This window comes from Bufo bufo, chromosome 5 (assembly GCF_905171765.1).
Source record: "Bufo bufo chromosome 5, aBufBuf1.1, whole genome shotgun sequence".
Taxonomy (NCBI): Eukaryota; Metazoa; Chordata; class Amphibia; order Anura; family Bufonidae; genus Bufo; species Bufo bufo.
In genome coordinates, this window is record NC_053393.1 from 271,088,482 (window position 1) to 271,112,889 (window position 24,408).

The 24,408-nt window shown below is 42.8% G+C and overlaps 1 protein-coding gene across 1 annotated transcript in view; it reads left to right on the forward strand.

Moving 5' to 3' along the window:
• PDIA4 (protein disulfide isomerase family A member 4) overlaps window positions 1-15,122 on the forward strand; it is a 272,038-nt gene extending 256,916 nt beyond the window's left edge. The window contains 1 exon segment of the mRNA XM_040431853.1: window positions 14,516-15,122. Coding sequence (XP_040287787.1) covers window positions 14,516-14,922 — 407 coding nt within the window. The 3' untranslated portion in view covers window positions 14,923-15,122.
• Window positions 15,123-24,408: the final 9,286 nt, after the last annotated feature.

Sequence of the window (24,408 nt, forward strand, 5' to 3'; positions counted from 1 at the left end):
TTGATTTCAAACTACTTCGCACACATTAGGGCCCCTAAATTGCCAGGGCAGTATAACTACCCCACAAGTGACCCCATTTTGGAAAGAAGACACCCCAAGGTATTCCGTGAGGGGCATGGCGAGTTCCTAGAATTTTTTATTTTTTGTCACAAGTTAGTGGAATATGAGACTTTGTAAGAAAAAAAAAAATTTAAAAAATTTCCGCTAACTTGTGACAAAAAATAAAAAATTCTAGGAACTCGCCATGCCCCTCACGGAATACCTTGGGGTGTCTTCTTTCCAAAATGGGGTCACTTGTGGGGTAGTTATACTGCCCTGGCATTCTAGGGGCCCTAATGTGTGGTAAGTAGTTTGAAATCAAAATGTGTAAAAAATGACATGTGAAATCCGAAAGGTGCTCTTTGGAATGTGTGCCCCTTTGCCCACCTAGGCTGCAAAAAAGTGTCACACATCTGGTATTGCCGTAGTCAGGAGAAGTTGGGGAATGTGTTTTGGGGTGTCATTTTACATATACCCATGCTGGGTGAGATAAATATCTTGGCAAAAGACAACTTTTCCCATTTTTTTATACAAAGTTGGCATTTGACTAAGATATTTCTCTCACCCAGCATGGGTATATGTAAAATGACACCCCAAAACACATTCCCCAACTTCTCCTGAGTACGGCGATACCAGATGTGTGACACTTTTTTGCAGCCTAGATGCGCAAAGCGGCCCAAATTCCTTTTAGGAGGGCATTTTTAGACATTTGGATCCCAGATAGCAATACATATCCCTTTTTTCTAATCTTTATTCTCTGATGCTCTGTGACCTGGGCAGAGGTCATTGTATGAGGAAAGAATAGATAAACGTTGACCTAATATGAATGGTGGATCCTGTCTTATGTGATTCTAATCCTGCCTGTAATAATATCACCTCTACCTATAGATAAGCAGGTAACTGCAATAAATTAATCTGTACAGACCAAGAAGTGGCACCTGTTAGGCTTAGTGGCTAGTTTGGAAACTACAGGATTTTGTTATGTTTTTTAAAACATATCACATAAAAAATGTGATTTAAACAATAGGTCATTTTTTGATGACACATTTCGTACACATTAACTGTATTTACCACACATGTGCAGCAATCAATGTGTAGAAACATCACAAAGATGATCAAGAGAAAAATGAAAAGTAGTCAAGTATCATTGGAATGGGTCTGACAATGTCCAAGCAAAATCATAGTTTTTCCTTTTTAATAAATTAGAAAAAAATCTGCTCTCATTATGGAATATAGAGTGCAGATTGATGGGGGGGAAACTTTTTTTTTTTTTGCAACGTAAAATGTAAATAGGAAAGAGTCTGAATACTTTCTGAATGCAATGTATATGCTAAAGACACACAAATATACACTCACCTAAAGAATTATTAGGAACACCTGTTCTATTTCTCATTAATGCAATTATCTAGTCAACCAATCACATGGCAGTTGCTTCAATGCATTTAGGGGTGTTGTCCTGGTCAAGACAATCTCCTGAACTCCAAACTGAATGTCAGAATGGGAAAGAAAGGTGATTTAAGCAATTTTGAGCGTTGCATGGTTGGTGCCAGACGGGCCGGTCTGAGTATTTCACAATCTGCTCAGTTACTGGGATTTTCACGCACAACCATTTCTAGGGTTTACAAAGAATGGTGTGAAAAGGGAAAAACATCCAGTATGCGGCAGTCCTGTGGGCGAAAATGCCTTGTGGATGCTGGATGTCAGAAGAGAATGGGCCGACTGATTCAAGCTGATAGAAGAGCAACGTTGACTGAAATAACCACTCGTTACAACCGAGATATGCAGCAAAGCATTTGTGAAGCCACAACACGCACACAACCTTGAGGCGGATGGGCTACAACAGCAGAAGACCCCACCGGGTACCACTCATCTCCACTACAAATAGGAAAAAGAGGCTACAATTTGCACGAGCTCACCAAAATTGGACTGTTGAAGACTGGAAAAATGTTGCCTGGTCTGATAAGTCTCGATTTCTGTTGAGACATTCAAATGGTAGAGTCCAAATTTGGCGTAAACAGAATGAGAACATGTATCCATCCTCTGATGGCTACTTCCAGCAGGATAATGCACCATGTCACAAAGCTCGAATCATTTCAAATTGGTTTCTTGAACATGGCAATGAGTTCACTGTACTAAAATGGCCCCAACAGTCACCAGATCTCACCCCAATAGAGCATCTTTGGGATGTGGTGGAATGGGAGTTTCGTGCCCTGAATGTGCATCCCTCAAATCTCCATCAACTGTAAGATGCTATCCTATCAATATGGGCCAACATTTCTAAAGAATGCTATCAGCACCTTGTTGAATCAATGCCACGTAGAATTAAGGCCGTTCTGAAGGCAAAAGGGGGTCCAACACCGTATTAGTATGGTGTTCCTAATAATTCTTTAGGTGAGTGTATATACATATGCTGCACACAATACATACACAATACAGTATATTTTCACTACACCATGTACAAATTTGTACATTCATAATAGTGTATATATATATATATATATATACCATATATAGTCTACATTCACAGTAGATACACCATTATATATAATATAACCATTTTGTACCTTGTAGGTAGTAGGATATTTAGCCCCACAGGATATTTAGCCCCACTGTGATGTTTGAAGATAGGGGTGAGGGGGGCCAGCAGAAGAGAGGCTGATATATTAGAGGTCAGCTATTGATTTGCCGAATAGCCAACTGACATCTAATATGTTAGCCTGACTGGACGCGGGTGCTAGAGAGAGGCAGAATGTGGATCAGCAACATAGGCAGAGATATTGTTTGTCCCACAAGAGCTGGGCCCAAGCCCAAATGTATGTGCCAAACTCTCGATCCAACCAAATTCCCCCCTCTTGTCATGGCTGTGTCATGGTCTGGTACTGTGGATCATGACACTTTTGCCGTGCATGCTTGTTGCTGGTGGCAACATGTTGTTTTTGCATGTTTTGTCATTTCCCCTTTAAGTTGTGTGTCCCTTCCCATCCTGGTATGCACGGGGTTAAGGTGTGTTTGCTAGGTGTGGTGGGTGTGACCTCAGGCCTCCTTATATGTTGGGGTGGTGGAACCTGAGGTCAGTTTGATTTTGCTTGTCAGTCTGTGTAGGAGCTCAGCTCCTTGGCTGTATGTTTTAGTCTGTGTGAGCCACCCTTATTTGTTATATTGTTTCCCTTGCTCTGTCTGTGTGTCCCCTCCGGCATGTTTCTGTTTTCCCTCTCCCACCTGGTGTATGTTGTTTGGTGTGGGCCTTGTTTGGAGGTTATTGTGTTGTGGTGTGTTTCCTCCGAAAGGGGGGTGCTTTCCCGGAGGGGTTTAAGCAGACATCTAGACAGTGCGTTTCCGGTCCATCTTGTCGGCGGCAGGTAAGTTCTGGTAACCTAGGTTGTCTGTTGCCTTCTGTTACTTACCTGTCATTTCGGCTGTGAACCCTGTCTAGTTGGTGGCCAGCTGCTGGGCTTCTGGAGACACCATGCATCCGTTGTGTTGGATGAATGGGTGGTCTCTGCCCTGTCTTCAGGCTTAGGGCATAGCAGGGATACCTAGGGTTCTAGGTTGGTGATCATGATCCCCCTTACCTTCTGAGGCGGCTCATGCATTAGGAGTTTAGGGAGATCTTCAGGGTCGCGTTAGGAGGTGACCTGCTCCCTGTTCCCTGCTATCCGGCGTAGCAGCGACTGATATTGTACAGTGGGGGGTTTCCCCCACTCCCCGCCGTGACACCACCCCTGCACAAGCGCTAAAGACATATTTGGATGGGCATTACAGTGAGCACTACTAAGCATACAAGAGTACATAGCAATAAATATATATTAAATCCAGTGACATCTCCTCTGATTTATACACATTCTTTTTCCTCATCTCCATTCAGCCCAGACCACCATAACTACTTCTTTAGTCATAGTGCCCCTAATAACGATTGCTTCCTTGAGCACAACTGTTGTTAGTAGTGCCTACCATATTGTGGCAAATGGTAATACCCCCAGAGTACCAGTGGTAGAAATATGGCCCCCATAGTAGAATTTTTTTTCCTCATAGTGCTCCAATAGGAACAGAAAGCCTGCCTATAGAGCCTGTAGTAGTAATAAGGCTCCTCATAGAGCCCCCAACAGTAAGAAGTCCCCTCTATGGATCCCCCCCTGTAGCGCCCCCAGTAGTAATAATGCCCCACCATAGTGTCCACAGTAATAATTAGGGCCCCGTCACTATAATACCACCAGAAATTATAATGCCCCCTTATAGGACCCTCAGTAGTCTATTCCATCAGGTGATAAAGAAAAAATAAATATACACATCTGACTCCTGCTCCATGCTTCTTGACCTATGAAAGTGAACATGCTCTAACCCCGCCACAGTATTGAACTGTATCACTGTCCGAAGGACTGCAATACAGCTGTCCACAAAAGATAAAAGGTGCTCTGTACAGCTGTGAGTGACTGGAATGGAATTTAGCTAACAAACTGTTCCACAGTGTACTTGTAATTTTGATTGGATTGGGAGAATCATCTTGAACCAGCTGAATACCACTCATGCATCCTATGCATGTGGAGTATATATGAGCCCGCTACATACATGGTGGTGCTGGCCATATAATATGGCTGACACCATCTTGCAATGACCGTTACTGGAAATTATTCTGATCCTTGTCATTTAATCCCTCAGATGCCAGAGTGAGTAGTGCCCTTGGCATCTGAGTAGTTAGACAAAGGCATTAAGCTCCTTCTGTCCTCTGATCAGAGACTCCTGCAGCACAATTATATGGCTTCACTCAATTGCCTTGGCAGCTTGGGGCCATGTGAAGGCTTCCAGCCCTGCCATAGCAAATTGCCTGTTAAAACGTACTTCAGTCTCGATTACGTGACTCAGTGACTAAATCACAGTTTTTGATCACTTTACCACCCCCAAAAATTAGAATTAGAAAGTGATGAAAAGTTGTATGTACGCCCAAATGGTACAAATGAAAACTACAACTTTCTCCACAAAAAACAAGTTCTCAAAGAACTCGGTAGTTAATTATATAAAAATGATATGGGTGTCAGAATATGCCACTGTAGTATTGTTATAGCTTAGTTATAAGTGGTCAGCAGTGCGTGTATCACTGGTTTGCATCAATGTAAGGGACATTCGTTTTTGTTTTTTTTTCTGATTTTTTTTCCTTCATTTAACCCACAATAAAAGTCTATATACTTAACATATTGAGAATGTTTTTATGCTTAGAACACTAATGTATGTATGTGTGTGTGTGTGTATATATATATATATATATATATATATATATATATATATATATATATATATACACTGCTCAAAAAAATAAAGGGAACACTTAAACAACACAATGTAACTCAAAGTCAATCACACTTCTGTGAAATCAAACTGTCCACTTAGGAAGCAACACTGAGTGACAATCAATTTCACATGCTGTTGTGAAAATGGGATAGACAACAGGTGGAAATTATAGGCAATTAGCAAGACACCCCCAATAAAGAAGTGGTTCTACAGGTGGTGATCACAGACCACTTCTCAGTTCCTATGCTTCCTGGCTGATGTTTTGGTCACTTTTGAATGCTGGCGGTGCTTTCACTCTAGTGGTAGCATGAGGCAGAGTCTACAACCCACACAAGTGGCTCAGGTAGTGCAGCTTATCCAGGATGGCACATCAATGCGAGCTGTGGCAAGAAGGTTTGCTGTGTCTGTCAGCGTAGTGTCCAGAGCATGGAGGCGCTACCAGGAGACAGGCCAGTACATCAGGAGACGTGGAGGAGGCCGTAGGAGGGCAACAACCCAGCAGCAGGACCGCTACCTCCGCCTTTGTGCAAGGAGGAACAGGAGGAGCACTGCCAGAGCCCTGCAAAATGACCTGTAGCAGGCCACAAATGTGCATGTGTCTGCTCAAACGGTCAGAAACAGACTCCATGAGGGTGATATAAGGGCCCGACGTCGACAGGTGGGGGTTGTGCTTACAGCCCAACACCGTGCAGGACGTTTGGCATTTGCTAGAGAACACCAAGATTGGCAAATTCGCCACTGGCGCCCTGTGCTCTTCACAGATGAAAGCAGGTTCACACTGAGCACATGTGACAGAAGTGACAGAGTCTGGAGACGCCGTGGAGAACGTTCTGCTGCCTGCAACATCCTCCAGCATGACCGGTTTGGCATTGGGTCAGTAATGGTGTGGGGTGGCATTTCTTTGGAGGGCCGCACAGCCCTCCATGTGCTCGCCAGAGGTAGCCTGACTGCCATTAGGTACCGAGATGAGATCCTCAGACCCCTTGTGAGACCATATGCTGGTGCGGTTGGCCCTGGGTTCCTCCTAATGCAAGACAATGCTAGACCTCATGTGGCTGTAGTGTGTCAGCAGTTCCTGCAAGACGAAGGCATTGATGCTATGGACTGGCCCGCCCGTTCCCCAGACCTGAATCCAATTGAGCACATCTGGGACATCATGCCTCGCTCTATCCACCAACGTCTCGTTGCACCACAGACTGTCCAGGAGTTGGCAGATGCTTTAGTCCAGGTCTGGGAGGAGATCCCTCAGGAGACCGTCCGCCACCTCATCAGGAGCATGCACAGGCGTTGTAGGGAGGTCATACAGGCACGTGGAGGCCACACACACTACTGAGCCTCATTTTGACTTGTTTTAAGGACATTACATCAAAGTTGGATCAGCCTGTAGTGTGTTTTTCCACTTTAATTTTGAGTGTGACTCCAAATCCAGACCTCCATGGGTTGAAAAATTTGATTTCCATTTTTTTATTTTTGTGTAATTTTGTTGTCAGCACATTCAACTATGTAAAGAACAAAGTATTTCAGAAGAATATTTAATTAACTCAGATCTAGGATGTGTTATTTTTGTGTTCCCTTTATTTTTTTGAGCAGTGTGTGTGTATGTGTGTATATATATATATATATATATATATATATATATATATATACAGTCTTGTGAAAAAATTAGGACACCCTTTGAAAGCATGTGGTTTTTTGTAACATTTTTAATAAATGGTTATTTCATCTCCGTTTCAACAATACAGAGAGATTAAAGTAATCCGACTAAACAAAGAAAACTGAAGAAAAGTCTTTTCAAGATCTTCTGTAAATGTCATTCTACAAAAATGCCTATTCTAACTGAGGAAAAAGATAGGACACCCTTGCCCCTAATAGCGAGTGTTACCTCCTTTGGCTGAAATAACTGCAGTGAGACGGTTCTTGTAGCCATCTACCAGTCTTCGACATCGGTCTGAGGAAATTTTACCCCACTCCTCAATGCAGAACTTTTTCAGCTGTGAGATGTTTGAGGGGTTTCTTGCACGTACAGCCCTTTTCAAGTCACCCCACAGCATCTCAATGGGATTCAAATCAGGACTTTGACTTGGCCATTCCAGGACTCTCCATTTCTTCTTTTTCAGCCAATCTTTGGTTGATTTACTAGTATGTTTTGGGTCATTGTCATGTTGCATGGTCCAGTTCCGCTTCAGCTTTAATTTTCTAACTGATGGTCTCACATGTTCTTCAAGCACCTTCTGATACACAGTAGAATTCATCGTGGATTCTATGATGGTGAGCTGACCAGGTCCTGCTGCAGCAAAGCAGCCCCAAACCATGACACTTCCACCTCCATGCTTCACAGTTGGTATGAGGTTCTTTTCTTGGAATGCTGTGTTTGGTTTACGCCAAACATGTCCTCTGCTGTTGTGTCCAAATAATTCAATTTTGGACTCATCTGTCCAAAGAACATTATTCCAGAAGTCCTGGTCTTTGTCAACTTTATCGCTGGCAAATGTCAGTCTGGCCTCGATGTTTCTCTTGGAAAGCAAAGGTTTCCTCCTTGCACACCTCCCATGCAAGTTAAACTTGTACAGTCTCTTTCTGATTGTAGAGGCATGTACTTCTACATCAACAGTAGCCAGAGCCTGCTGTAGTTCTCGAGATGACACTTTAGGGTTTTTGGATACCTCTTTTAGCATCTTGCGGTCTGCTCTTGGGGTGAACTTGCTGGGGCGACCAGTCCTGGGCATGTTGGCAGTTGTTTTGAAAGCCCTCCACTTGTAGACTATCTTCCGGACAGTGGAATGGCTGATTTCAAAATCTTTTGAGCTCTTTTTAAATCCCTTCCCAGACTCATAGGCTGCTACAATCTTTTTTCTGAAGTCCTCTGACAGCTCTTTTGCTCTCACCATGGTGCTCACTCTCACTTCAACAGTCAGGAGCACACCAAACTAAATGTCTGAGGTTTAAATAGGGCAAGCCTCATTCAACATGCAGAGTAACGATCTACTAATTATGTGCACCTGGTGTGATATACCTGTGTGAGATCTGAGCCAATTTAAGAGGGAATACATGTGAGGGTGTCCTATCTTTTTCCTCAGTTAGAATAGGCATTTTTGTAGAATGACATTTACAGAAGATCTTGAAAAGACTTTTCTTCAGTTTTCTTTGTTTAGTTGGATTACTTTAATCTCTCTGTATTGTTGAAACGGAGATGAAATAACCATTTATTAAAAATGTTACAAAAAACCACATGCTTTCAAAGGGTGTCCTAATTTTTTCACATGACTGTATATATATACACAGTGCAGACCAAAAGTTTGGACACACCTTCTCATTCAAAGAGTTTTCTTTATTTTCATGACTATGAAGGCATCAAAACTATGAATTAACACATGTGGAATTTGTCGGGGGGTAATAATTGAATTAAGAATTATTAATTATGGCCATAAAAATAATTAACCATAAAAATTAAAATTTATAAAATTTGTCATAAATTCTTAAAATCATGACCTAGTGAATTGTAGACAACCTAATTGATACAATTCACATCTGAGTCCGACTATTTCCTCAGATAAATAAGTTCTTTTTGACGTGAGATGTCGTTAATGATAAAATGTAGTTTTGCATTATACAATAATACACAGGTATTATAAAAATATGCAGATTTATTGGTTACAAGGTTATAAAGATATATAAGTAAATAAACACAATGATACATGCAAATGAATATATATATATAGCGTTAATATAAAGCATTACAAGCTTAACAATACATGTGAGTGGAAATAACTTGTCACTTATAACCAAGCTATTATAAGGTTAGGATATCAAAATAGGAACATAAGTTATATACATTACTTCTGTTCAGAGAAAACCTCATGATATCAGGATGGGCATGTCTAATCCTAGACATCAATATAGAATGCTAAATACATTCTGCCCCCCTAACCAACTACACATCACATGACTTCAAGATGGGCAAATCCATCCAAGGATATAACTTAGAAGAGACAACTGTATCCTTCCGCCCCATCCTGGACTATTTTCACATATATAACATTGGTAAGAATATTAAGAAAAATAACAGGGATCTAGGATCTTAAATGGGAAGGACTTGACGTCTTTCCGGTGGGAATCCATCACTTAGCTTGGTGAAGAATGTTCTATCAATATCAATATATATATATAAGCAATTATTTAATGCTTTGCTAGATTATGAGTCTAGATTCTTCTGCAGGTAGAATGAAGCCTCACAATATCCTAAGACTACATCTCAATATGGAGATGATCAATTTATTTAATCATTTATTTATTCGCCAATCTAGATGGTATAATTTCACCCACACTATCAAATTAGTCTTAATAAAATGAAATATCATTTTCTGTGTCTCTTACCAAGTCCTAGCAGGAATCTCACTTCTGCTCCTAGGAAAGCTGGGTGGTCCATCATAGCGCATCTCATTATGGCTTCCATCTTGATACACCTCAACTTCTCCTCTACTAGCTAGCTTTCTTTTCTCTTGACCCCCTTATGCTACTCCGCACACGAGTAATTATTCCCCCCCTTATCAAAGAATCATCCCCTTTAGATTATAGATTCCCAATCAGGTAGGGTGGGTGTATTCGCATGCTAATAACCTCATGACGTTATCTCAACTCCTAAAATGGTATAGAGCAAATAATGAAATAATATAATGTTGCCCATCTGCCTCCAGATGGCACTGCGGTACTGTAGGTGAACATCCCAACTTTTAAGCATTAAAATTAAATATCTAATATTACGTTCTCAGGACCTCTTTGACCTTTCCATATAAATCACTGAGGAAGGTCTTTTCCTTACACTTTTAATTACCTATATCCTGGACTTGTTGGAGTTGACTGTCTTCTCCTATCTTTTTGAAATATAGCTTGACTTGATGAAAATTTTATGTAGCGGCTTTGATGCTTGGTATCGGAACTTGTATATTTCACTTATCTACATCCATGAATAACTATTATTTTGAAATGGCATTTACTTCTCCCAGAAACCCAATTAACTTAAACTTACTTTGTTTCTGTACCTTCTAAATGGTAAATACATGGTATAACATATATATAAATCGATACATTGTTACACATAGATAACACATTATATGAATTATTGATTAACATATGTTGTAAACTAAATATACCATGCAAAGATATATAATATAATTATGAATATATAATCCTCATACAGCAGGTGTGCTCCAAGGACATGAGTCCTTTTCAAGTAACCATGTCCCCTCCAGACAGACATGTTTTAGGGAGTTGGCATACTCCTTACCAGATGGTCTCATATCTTTAGTAATAACTTTTAAATACAATGTCCATCTATGTTCACAATTATTATTATTATTTTTTTTTTTTTAAACTGAACTTGCCATGAACTCATCTTGGGTTTTTTTCAGCCACATAAGAAAACTTTGGTTCAAGCTGATCTTATTCTTAAAGGCAATGAGATGAGCATTAATTTTGATTATAATGTCATTAGATAATATTGTATATGTATGAAAATGCACAACAAATTATATACATAACAAACAAGTGTGAAACAACAAAAAATATGTCATATTCTAGGTTCTTCAAAGTAGCCACCTTTTGCTTTGATTACTGCTTTGCACACTCTTGGCATTCTCTTGATGAGCTTCAAGAGGTAGTCCCCTGAAATGGTCTTCCAACAGTTTTGAAGGAGTTCCCAGAGATGCTTAGCACTTGTTGGCCCTTTTGCCTTCACTCTGCGGTCCAGCTCACCTCAAACCATCTTGATTGGGTTCAGGTCCGGTGACTGTGGAGGCCAGGTCATCTGGCGCAGCACCCCATCACTCTTTCATGGTCAAATAGCCCTTACTTTCAAAGTTTTCCCAATTTTTCGGTTTACTGACTGACCTTCATTTCTTAAAGTAATGATGGCCACTAGTTTTTCTTTACTTAGCTGCTTTTTTCTTTCCATAATACAAATTCTAACAGTCTATTAAGTAGGACTATCAGCTGTGTATCCACCTGACTTCTCCTCAACGCAACTGATGGTCCCAACCCCATTTATAAGGCAAGAAATCCCACTTATTAAACCTGACAGGGCACACCTGTGAAGTGAAAACCATTTCAGGGGACTACCTCTTGAAGCTCATCAAGAGAATGCTAAGAGTGTTAAAAGCAGTAATCAAAGCAAAAGGTGGCTACTTTGAAGAACCTAGAACATTGATGGCGAACCTATGGCACGGGTGCCAGAGGCGGCACTCAGAGCCCTCTCTGTAGGCACCCGCACCCTGGAAAAAGTCTATGGTGTACCAATTACCCTTAGACTTTTCCTGCCATTCATCAGCGAAGGGCGCGCTATGAACGGCACAGGCAGTTATTATAGCTAAATGATAAAGTACATGGAAGATATACTATATTAGGTTAAATTGCCGTGTTGGCACTTTGTGATAAATAAGTGGGTTTAGGTTGCAGTTTGGGCACTCGGTCTCTAGAAGGTTCACCATCACTGACCTAGAATATGACATATTTCCAGTTGTTTCACACTTGTTTGTTATGTATATAAATCCACATGTGTTAATTCATAGTTTTGATGCCTTCAGTGTGAATCTACAATTTTCATAGTCATGAAAATAAAGAAAACTCTTTGAATGAGAAGGTGTGTCCAAACTTTTGGTCTGTACTGTATATGTGTGTGTGTATATATATATATATTTATATGCATGTTCCGCAATCACTTAAAAATGCAACCATCGATTTCAAAGAAACTTGGTATACACATCCCTTGCTACCTAGAAAGAAATCTTGTGTGGGTCACATCTCTCTAGCACGTACTGTTCCTGAGATATTCCCAAAAAATGCAAATATGGCACATCACATGACCTACATTAGCCAATAGAAGCCTGCAGGTCTTTCTCTTCATATCCCAACTGCCATACACACAGTCACATGTCCCTTATCAGACAATAGAAGCTCGCAGGTCCTTAGTCTCCACATACACCATTTTACACCAGGTTTCCATAACAACCCAGCTATTTTTCTTCAATGCTGAAGGTCAGCTTTAAAGGGGCAGGGCGCTGTGGATGACACTGTTAAGGGAGCGGAGTGCTGTGGAGGTGACAGTTCAGGGGGCAGGTAGGGTGGCCATTCAGGCCACCCTCAAAAGACAGACTTAAAAATCCGCTAAGCCATGCCCCAATCCGGATAGGCTACACCCCTCTCACTCCGTAGCTGACAGGGATTGAAAAAAATTACGGTAAAAATCAACTGTCAGCTTCAGGGATGGCAGGACGGTGACTTTTCTTCTGCAGCTCACGCTCAGACACACAGTGCTGCTGTCTTGAGAGTGAGCTGTTCAAAAGGACATCCCTGCGTGAGCTATTCCCCAAAAATGCATTAGCCAGTAGAAGCCTGGTCACATGACCTAATAGAAGCTCTCATGCCCTTAGTCTCCACATACACACAGTTTTACACCAGGTTTCCATAACAACCCAGCCATTTTTCTTCACTGCTGTAGGTCAGCTTTAAAGGGGCAGGGTGCTGTGGATGACACTGTTATAGTGGATACTGTCGATCTCAATGACATACACAAACTTTAAATGAAATAGATGAAATATACCCGTGCGAAGCCGGGTCCTTCTGCTAGTATGTATATATTATTTCTTTATAATCCTGTATACTTCTTCTCATTCTTTGTCATCTTTTTTCCTCCTCCTTCTTCTACTTTTCCTCCTTCTTGTTCATGTCCTCCTTCTTCTTCTTTTCTTCTTTCTTCTTCATTATTATTATTATGATAGTATATCCTTTTTATTATGGGTTGAGAGAGGAGGAAATTAAAACTATATGTCACACCTGGGAATTGAACTTAGGATGTCTATGTGCAAAGCTGACCACTTACTTCTAAGCTATGTCATTACCACATAGGCTGTTGTCTTTATAATCATATATTGTGCTTGTGAATAAATCAGTATATTATGTATATGTATATTATCTTTTTAAGCATATCTCAATGTGGTAATGCTACAGTAAGTAGTGTATATGATATTTACAAGCTAGGACACAGATCTGCCCTCAGCTTGCTGATGTCTAGCCCTGTCAATCAAGGGGAAAGAGGAGCATGCAGAGCACAGGGGGGGGTTATAAAGTAGTGCTTCAAAGATTCAGCCCCTGCCCCCTGGTGCTCCAACATGCTCATTTGCGTATGAATAAAAGTGCAGATATCTCTGCAGCTGTTTAGCATACAGAAATGCACTGTTTTATCCAGCATGATGAGCCCTACCAGGCAGTATACCTGTTGTAATAGGGTTGATCATGCTGACAGAGCCTCTATAAGTATAAATGTGCTATGTTCTCCCATTTCAAAGTACCAGCAGCCATGCACTTGTGGGACTGCCGGAGATAGCGCAGTACAAGTGCTTAGCTTTCTCTAGCAGTCCTGCTTCATGCTGTGTTAAAAAAAAAAGTGGCAAACATGCGTTATTTGTGGTGCTAGCTGTGCAGATGGATGTTTACTGAGTTTAGTACTTACACGATGGAAGTCTGCTGGGCAGCATTTCTTGAAGTAATATCAGAGTTGTGGTGTGCCCAGGCTTTTACATACCCCCTGTCCCTCATCCCATCTAGTTATTTCCTTCTTGCTTCTATTTCTTAGGGGTGAAACAGTATAGCTCGAAGTGCTACACCATTTCCATAGCTACCATTAACTTGGAAACTGCTTAGCACAGCTCACTTGGCTGTAACTCCAGCCACTTAAAGGTATATTCCGGTTGTTACCACAGTATAGGGGATAACTATTAGATCGGTGGGGGTCCTACCGCTGGGACCCCCACCAATCATGACAAGGGGGGTCTCATACCCCCCGCAGCCCCCCTGAAATGATCGGCGTGACCGGTCACACATGAGTTCCCGAGATAGCTGAAAGCTGTACTCGGCAATCTCTGGAACTTCCATAGAAATGAACAGAGCGGCCACGTACATGTGAGACTAGCCACTCGGTTCATTTTAGGGGGCTGCAGGGGGACCCCTTTCTCTTGATCGGTGAGTCCCAGGAGTAGAGCCCCCACCAATCTGTGGATAGAGGATAACGTGAAACAACCGGAATAACCCTTTAATGGCTGAGCTGTTAAAACTCCTTCAGAGCGTTTTACAGGATTTATTGTTTCCATTCTGTTTCCATATTAACCTTGTGTGTTTTTTTGTTTTGTTTTCTGCAACACAGGTAAACTCACTCCAGTTTTGAAGTCACAACCTGTACCCAAGAACAATAAAGGGTCTGTTAAATTAGTAGTTGGAAAAACCTTTGAACAGATTGTAATGGATAAAAGGTCAGATGTACTGATAGAGTTTTATGCACCATGGTGTGGACACTGTAAATCACTTGAACCAGTTTACAATAAGTTGGGTAAAAAATACAGATCAGTACCAAATCTGGTTATAGCCAAGATGGATGCTACTGCCAACGATATACCCATTGACAAATACAAAGTAGAAGGATTTCCAACTATATATTTTGCACCAAAGAACAGAAAACATAGCCCAATTAAATTCCAAGGTCATGACAGAGATCTAGAAGGTTTGTCCAAGTTTATTGAAGAACACAGAGCAAAAATTAAAGAGGAACTTTGAAATATGAATTCTGCAACAACAAAAAAAATATTATTATTTTTTGTATCTGGTATATGTACCAGTATTACACAGTTGCTGGAAACATGGCTTAAATAGCTGAGATTCTTGTCAATACAGATTGAGAGTGATTTGTAAACATGTATACAGTTGCAAAAAAAAAGTATGTGAACCCTTTAGAATGATATGGATTTCTGCACAAATTAGTCATAAAATGTGATCTGAGCTTCATCTAAGTCACAACAATAGACAATCAGTCTGCTTAAACTAATAACACACACAGAATTAAATGTTACCATGTTTTTATTGAACACACCATGTAAACATTCACAGTGCAGGTGGAAAAAGTATGTGAACCCTTGGATTTAATAACTGGTTGAACCTCCTTTGGCAGCAATAGCTTCAACCAAACGTTTCCTGTAGTTGCAGATCAGACGTGCACAACGGTCAGGAGTAATTCTTGACCATTCCTCTTTACAGAACTGTTTCAGTTCAGCAATATTCTTGGGCTGTCTGGTGTGAATCGCTTTCTTGGTCATGCCACAGCATCTCAATCGGGTTGAGGTCAGGACTCTGACTGGGCCACTTCAGAAGGCGTATTTTCTTCTGTTTAAGCCATTCTGTTGTTGATTTACTTCTATGCTTTGGGTCATTGTCCTGTTGAAACACCCATCTTCTGTTGAGCTTCAGCTGGTGGACAGATGGCCTTAAGTTCTCCTGCAAAATGTCTTGATAAACTTGGGAATTCATTTTTCCTTTGATGATAGCAATCTGTCCAGGCCCTGACGCAGCAAGCTAGCCCCAAACCATGATGCCCCTACCACCATATTTCACAGTTGGGATGAGGTTTTGATGTTGGTGTGCTGTACCTCTTTTTCTCCACACATAGTGTTGTGTGTTTCTTCCAAACAACTCAACTTTGGTTTCATCTGTCCACAGAATATTTTGCAAGTACTGCTGTGGAACATCCAGGTGCTCTTGTGCAGCAATGTTTTTTTTTGGACAGCAGTGGCTTCCTCTGTGGTATCCTCTCATGAAATCCATTCTTGTTTAGTGTTTTACGTATCGTAGATTGGCTAGCAGGGATGTTAGCATATGCCAGAGACTTTTGTAAGACTTTAGCTGACACTCTAGGATTCTTCTTCACCTCATTGAGCAGTCTGCGCTGTGCTCTTGCAGTCATCTTTACAGGACGGCCACTCCTAGGGAGAGTAGCAGCAGTGCTGAACTTTCTCCATTTATAGAAAATTTGTCTTACCGTGGACTGATGAACAGCAAGGCTTTTGGAGATACTTTTATAACACTTTCCAGCTTTATGCAAGTCAACAATTCTTAATCATAGGTCTTCTGACAGCTCTTTTGTGCGAGGCATCATTCACATCAGGCAATGCTTCTTGTGAAAAGCAAACCTAGAACTGGTGTGTGTTTTTTATAGAGCAGGGCAGCTGTAACCAACATCCAGTTGGCTGACACCTCACTCCAATTAGCTCTTGGATATGTCATTAGTCTAGGGCAGGGATCAGCAACCTCCGGCACTCCAGATGTTCTGAAACTACAACTCCCAGAATGCTCTATTAACTTCTATGTGAGTTGTCAGAGCAGCCGACCATGTTTGCATGCTGGGAGTTGTAGTTTCACAGCAGCTGGAGTGCCGGAGGTTGCTGATCCCTGGTCTAGGGGTTCACATACTTTTTCCACCTGCACTGTAAATGTTTAAATAGTGTGTTCAATAAAAACATGGTAACATTTAATTCTTTGTGTGTTATTAGTTTAAGCAGACTGTGATTGTCTATTGTTACTTAGATGAAGATCAGATCACATTTTATGACCAATTTGTGCAGAAATCCATATCATTCCAAAGGGTTCACATACTTTTTCTTGCAACTGTAGATGTCTGTTTATTTTTTTCATCTAAAAGAAATTATATTGTTTTCCTCTTACAAATTGTAAGCAATTTTTTTCTTTTTCAAATGTTTCCTTTTTTAATGTATTGTGTGATTTATTTTCACAAATAAAATAATGAATTTTGAAATAATTTCACATGTCTAAATTCAAGAATTACAAATGCCATTTATTAGACAGAATTACAGTTTTAAGAAATATGTTTTGACCTATGGTAAAGGGAATCTCACACCAGCGTAAAATAGCAACAGGTACCTATAGCAATCACTGGCTCACTTTCATTAACCATTTCAATACCAAAGGGTTTACCCCCCACTTCATTACGGAGCCTATTTTGGTTGAATTGTTTCACTGCATTCAGAGATCCCTAGCTTTTAAATTTTTTTCATCAATGAAGCCATAGGGTTTTTTTTGTTTTTGTTTTTTTGGTGTATTTTTCTATGATCCTGTTTTGGGATGCATACAGCTTATTTGTTCATTTTTATTAAAGGGGTTGACCTGTTTCTGATATTGGTCAGCTATTTGAAAAGAAGGCAGCGCTACTGCGAGCGTCCCATTTACTTGAATGGATAGGAGCAGTTTTAGTTACACTCCATACAATTTAAGTGACTGGACACACTGCAATGTCAACTGCAAGCAGGTAAACCGTGAAGTAAGTGCAACACTTTCATGTGTGCTGTTTTCTCTGATCAGTGGGAATGCCAGGAGTTGAACCCCGATCGATCAGATATTCATGGCCTATGTCATCATCGGAAACCAGACAACCCCTTTAACGCATTCTTGTGCAGAATAGCAAAAAAAAAACAACTCTGGAATTCTTTTGTTTTTTTATTTACGTTACTCGCACTGCAGCACAAATGTCACCTTTAGGCCTCATGCACACGACCGTTGTGTGCATCCGTAGCCATTGTGCCGTTTTCCGTTTTTTTGCGCGGACCCATTGACTTTCAATGGGTTCGTGGAAAAATTGGAAACCGTTTTGCAGCCACATCCGTGATCCGTGTTTCCTGTCCGTCAAAAAAATAGGACATGTCCTATTTTTTTGACGGACAACGGTTTACGGACCCATTCAAGTCAATGGGTCCGTGAAAAAACACGGATGCAGACAAGATTGGCATCCGCGTCCGTGGCCGTAGGCTACTTTCACACAGACGGATCCACAGATCTGTCTGCATAAAAGCTTTTTCAGAGCTGAGTTTTTCGTGAAAACTCAGATCCGACAGTATATTCTAACACAGAGGCGTTCCCATAGTGATGGGGACGCTTCTAGTTAGAATATACTTTGAACTGTGTACATGACTGCCCCCTACTGTCCCCTGTAGTACTGTAGATTCATTGGTGACCAGTGGGCCCCCCCTCCTAATTAAAATCCCCCCCATCATTGGTGGCAGCGGAGAGTACCGATCGGAGTCCCAGTTTAATCGCTGGGGCGCCGATCGGTAACCATGGCAACCAGGACGCTACCGCAGTCATGGTTACTTAGCAATTCTTAGAAGCATTATACTTACCTGCGAGCTTCGATGTCTGTGACCGGCCGGGCGCTCCTCCTACTAGGTCTGTACTATAAGCAATGCGCCTCACAGACCTTTCTCCGCTGCCACCAATGATAGGGGGGGAGATTTTAATTAGGAGGGGGAGGGAGGGAGGGGGGGGCCCACTGGCCACCAATGAATCTACAGTACTACAGGGGAGGGAGGGGGGGCGGCCGGGGGTGCCCCCTCTTGCCTGGCAGCACCCGATCTCTTACAGGGGGCTGTGATCCGCACAATTAACCCCTCAGGTGCTGCACCCCCGGCCGCCCCCCCCCCCTCCCTCCCCTGTAGTACTGTAGATTCATTGGTGGCCAGTGGGCCCCCCCCCTCCCTCCCTTGTATTTAACACATTGGTGGCCAGTGCAGCCGGCCCCCCCACCCTCCCCTGTAGTTAACGCATTGGTCGCCAGTGCGGCCGCCCCCCCCCCTCCCTCCCCTGTAGTACTGTAGATTCATTGGTGGCCAGCTCCCCCTCCTAATTAAAATCTCCCCCCTATCATTGGTGGCAGCGGAGAAAGGTCTGTGAGGCGCATTGCTTATAGTACAGACCTGTCACTTACCAGTAGGAGGAGCGCCCGGCCAGTCACAGACATCGCAGCCCGCAGGTAAGTATAATGCTTCTAAGAATTGCTAAGTAACCATGGCAACCAGGACTGCAGTAACGTCCTTGTTGCCATGGTTACCGATCGGCGCCCCAGCGATTAAACTGGGACTCCGATCGGTACTCTCCGCTGCCACCAATGATGGGGGGGGATTTTAATTAGGAGGGGGGGGGCCCACTGGCCACCAACGAATCTACAGTACTACAGGGGAGGGAGGTGGGGCCAGCCGCACTGGCCACCAATGTGTTAACTACAGGGGAGGGAGGGGGGGCCGGCCGCACTGGCCACCAATGTGTTAACTACAGGGGGGGCAGTCATGTACACAGTTCTTTTAGTATATTCTAACCTGAAGCGTCCCCATCACCATGGGAACGCCTCTGTGTTAGAATATACTGTCGGATCTGAGTTTCAAGATCTAACTCAAATCCGATGGTATATTCTAACATAGAGGCGTTCCCATGGTGATGGGGACGCTTCAAGTTAAAATATACCATCGGATTGGAGAAAACTCTGATCCGATGGTATAAAAGGGACTCCTGACTTTACATTGAAAGTCAATGGGGGACGGATCCGTTTGCAATTGCACTATATTGTGTCAACGTCAAACGGATCCGTCCCCATTGACTTGCATTGTAATTCAGGACGGATCCGTTTGGCTCCGCACGGCCAGGCGGACACCAAAACTACTTTTTTTTTCATGTCCGTGGATCCTCCAAAAATCAAGGAAGACCCACGGACGAAAAAACGGTCACGGATCACGGACCTACGGACTCCGTTTTTGCGGACCTTAAAAAAAAAATGGTCGTGTGCATGAGGCCTTATTCTGAAGCACCAAAAAACAACTATATCATAAATATCTCGCATGGAGTTATTCGTATTATCACCTACACAGCTCGAAGAGCAACCACACAGAGAGTAATTCTAATTAATTATTCTTTATTAGATATCCAACATGATGGATGGTATATCAGTTAAAAAACATATACAAAAGACAGTACATACTGGGAACAGATCGATGTTACATCGATCTGTTCCCAGTATGTACTGTCTTTTGTATATGTTTTTTAACTGATATACCATCCATCATGTTGGATATCTAATAAAGAATAATTAATTAGAATTACTCTCTGTGTGGTTGCTCTTCGAGCTGTGTAGGTGATAATAATGAGGCCTTATTCTGTGGATTGGCATGATTGGGATGACACCAAATATGTATACTTTTTCTGTGTTTTGCTACTTTTGGACAATGAGACTGGAGTCACACATGACTGCAGCTGCAGATTTGCCATTGCGGATTTTTGTAAAGCAGATCCGCAGCGTTGTACAATACCAGCAAAGTGGATGAGTATTTCAGAATCTTCATCCAAATGCTGCGTAAAAAAAAAAACGTAGCAGAAAAGCTGCTGTATTGTGTATTTGAAATCTGTAGCAGGTCAATTTATACTGCGCATTTCATAGTAACATCGTTTATAAGGCTGAAAAAAAAGACAACTGTCCATCCAGTTTAGCCTGAGTTGATCCAGAGGAAGGCAAAAAAACATGAGGTAGAAGCCAATTTTCCTTACTTTAGGGGGGAAAAAAATTCCTTCCCGACTCCAATCAGGCAATCAGAATAATTCCCATCTCTAGTAACTATAACCTGTAATATTATTACACTCCAGAAATACATCCAGGCCCCTCTTAAATCTTTTTTAGTGAATTCACTATCACGCCCTCCTCAGGCAGAGAGTTCCATAGTCTCACTGCTCTTACCGTAAAGAATCCTCTTCTATGTTTGTGTACAAACCTTCTTTCCTCTAGCTGCAGAGGATGTCCCCTCGACAGTCACAGAAATAGATAGATGATGGGATAGATCTCTGTACTGATCTATGATATTAGATACATAGCTATTAGTTCTCCCCTTATTTCATTGTGGATTTCACCCTTTTCAATGCAAAGAAGTGTCTAATCTGCAGCTTTTCTGCAACAAAATCCACAGCCTGTGCATGTACCCTTTGGGGCGTTTTTTTCTGCCACAGGTTATGTCAGAACTAATGGACCCAAAGGAATCCATATTGTGAAGGCTTATGTGGATCACATTGCAGATTCATATATGAGCTTTATGGTAACCATCTGGTTTCTAAAAGGTCAAATTGAGTTGAATTTATCAAGATAGAAGACTGTAAGCAGAGATTTAGGAATGTTTGCATAAACATTTTCCAGGTCATAAATCAAAGGGGAAGCCAGACAGATACCATTAAGATGAAAACCTACAAAAAAATGGAGCTCACAGAGTACCAGTAAAAAAGTAACAATTAGTCTTAACGGTAATGATGTTTCCAGGAGTCCGACATGACAGCACTACATGGAGGTTGTCCCCCCGCCCACGATTGGGACAGGAAACAGAGGTTAAAAGCTCCCCCCCACCCACTTCCACCAGTGTTTTATAGATTATCACACAATAAGGCTACATTCACACGTCAGTATCTTTCTATAATCCGATTTTCTGTCCGTTTTTTGCGGATCCGTTGTTCCTGAAAATGTTTCCGTATGTCATCCGTTTTTTGCGGATCCGCAAAAAACGGAAACATGTATAAATTTCAATAAGCAAATAAAGTTGTTTGGATTTCTTAAAAAAATAAACAAAATTAAAAAAAAAATTAAAATGTAATTTCCAGGAACGGATTCCGTATAAAACGGATGACATACGTAATGACATCCGAATGTCTTCCGTTTTTTGCGGATCCATTGACTTTGTATTGTACCAGGATCCGATTTTTCAGGAAAAGAATAGGACATGTTTTATATTTAAACGGACATGCGGAACGGAACAACGGAAACGGACAGCACACATTGTGCTGTCCGTTTTTTTTCCAGGACCCATTGAAAATGAATGGGTCCAGATCTGTTCCAGAAAAAACGGAACAGATCAGGAAAGAAACAACGGACGTGTGAATGGACCCTAATGGGTATTGTAATACAACTTAAAGAAAAAATATTTCAAACATTAGGGAGGGAACTACCAGTGCTGTCATGTCGGTTTCCAGGACGTTCTCCATGACAGCACTACATGGAGTAGAAATACCAAATTAATCTAATAACTAGGGAGGGACCGCAGCCTGAAGAACTTTACGTCCGAACATCTGGTCGTCATTCCCTGACACATTTAATCTGTAATGCTTACAAAAGGTATGGGAACTTGCCAAGGTGGCTGCCTTACATATCTGGTCAATAGAAGCATTTGCGTGTTCGACCCATGAAGTCGAGACTGCTCTAGTTGAATGAGCCCTAATATCTTGAGGACAGGGACAGTGGCGTAGGAATCGCCATAGCAACCATAGCAGTGGCTATGGGGCCCTACACCACTGGGGGCCCGTCCGGACCGCATTCTGTTTTTTTTTTATTAACACACACAGACAGCCAGGCAGTGGCGTAACTACCGGGGGAGCAGCTGCTTCGGGGCCCGGGCTGCCAAGGGGGCCCGGCGCCCTGGCAGCGTGTGTGACAGTTTATTTTCAAGTTAGTTAAATATCGATTCTTGTCTTAATGTTCAGGGCCCCTTCACAGCAGCGGCTGACCAGGCCCCCTCGCTAATGTGATCTAATCTTACTGTCTCCTAAAGTCTCCTGATATGTCTGGGATTCGAACCCACAACCTCCAATGTATCAGTGTATCAGAGGCAAAGCATTTACCCACACAGACTTCTACTGTTATAGCTGGCTAAGTGTACATCTATACACATGACAGCTGCCCCAACACACCCAGCACTACTATATCTCTATATGACAGCTGTCCCAGCACACTGAGCTCTGCTATATCTCTATATATGAGCAGCTGTCATGTGTATAGATGTACACTTAGCCAGCTATAACAGTAGAAGTCTCATATTTTTTCAGTCAGCAGCAAGGCAGCTTTTATGGTCTTGTGGTTAAGTGCTTTGCCTCTGATACAGAAGGTCGTGGGTTCGAATCCCCGCAGAAACTTTTCTGAAATACAAGCACTGACTCCATATATGGACATTCAGGGCGGGACACAGGAAGAGGCTGCATCGCATTGCTGACATGGAGGTAAGTAGAAGTGTTTATTATTTTTTTTAATACCCGACTGTTACTGCCATGGGGGGAGCGGGGGGCACTTGATACTGGCACATGGGGAGAGGGGAGTTGGCACCTGAAATTGGCACCTGATACTGGCACATGGGGGGGGGGGGAGGCACCTGATACTGGCACATGGGGGGGGAGGGGTTGGCACCTGATACTGGCACCTGGGGGGGAGGGGGGTTTGGCACCTGATACTGGCACATGGGGAGAGAGAGGCACCTGATACTGGCACATGGGGGGTGGAGGGAGAGAGGCACTTGATACTGGCACATCGGGGGGAGAGGGGTTGGCACCTGATACTGGCACATGGGGGGGGAGGGAGAGAGGCACTTGATACTGGCACTTTTTTTGTGGGGGGGGAAATGGCACTATGATATTGGGACATGGGGGGGAGGAGAGAGGCACTTGATACTGACACCTGGGGGGGAGGGGGGTTGGCACCTGATACTGGGACATGGGGGGGAGAGAGGCACCTGATACTGGCACCTGGGGGGGAGGCACCTGATACTGGCACCTGGGGGGGAGGCACCTGATACTGGCACCTGGGGGGAAGGGGGGTTGGCACCTGATACTGGCACCTGGGGGGGGAGAGAGGCACCTGATACTGGCACATGGGGGGGGGAGAGGCACTTGATACTGGCACTTTTTTTGGGGGGGGGAGAGGCACTTGATACTGGCACTTTTTTTTGGGGGGGGAGATCGCACTATGATACTGGGACATGGGGGGGAGGAGAGAGGCACTTGATACTGGATGTGGGGGGGGGGTTGGCACTTGATACTGGCACATGGTGGGTGGGTTTGGCACTATGATACTGGCACATGGGGGGGGAGAGGCACTTGATACTGGCACTTTTTTGGGGGGGGAGATGGCACTATGATACTGGGACATGGGGGGGAAGAGAGGCACTTGATACTGGCACATGGGGGGTTTGGCACTATGATACTGGCACATGGGGGGTGGGAAGGAGAGAGGCACTTGATACTGGCACATGGGGGGGGAGATGGCACTATGATACTGGGACATGGGGGGAGGAGAGAGGCACTTGATACTGGCACATGATGGGGCATCTATGGGGACACTTACTGGCACATTATTGGGGGGCATTATGGGGGACACTAGGCCGGCAGCCTATCAGAGGCCGGACACTGAGGGGCATCTACTGGGGCACTATATATGGGGCATTTTATACTGGTACATTATGGGGGGCACTAGCACGAAGGGGGGAGAGGAGCACTATGGGGGAATTTACTGGGGGCACTATATAGGAGTATTTTATACTGGGACATTATGGGGGCACTATGGGGACATTAGCTCAACTGGGGGCATTACAATGGGGTATTTTTGCACTGTCACATTATAAGGAGAATTATTAC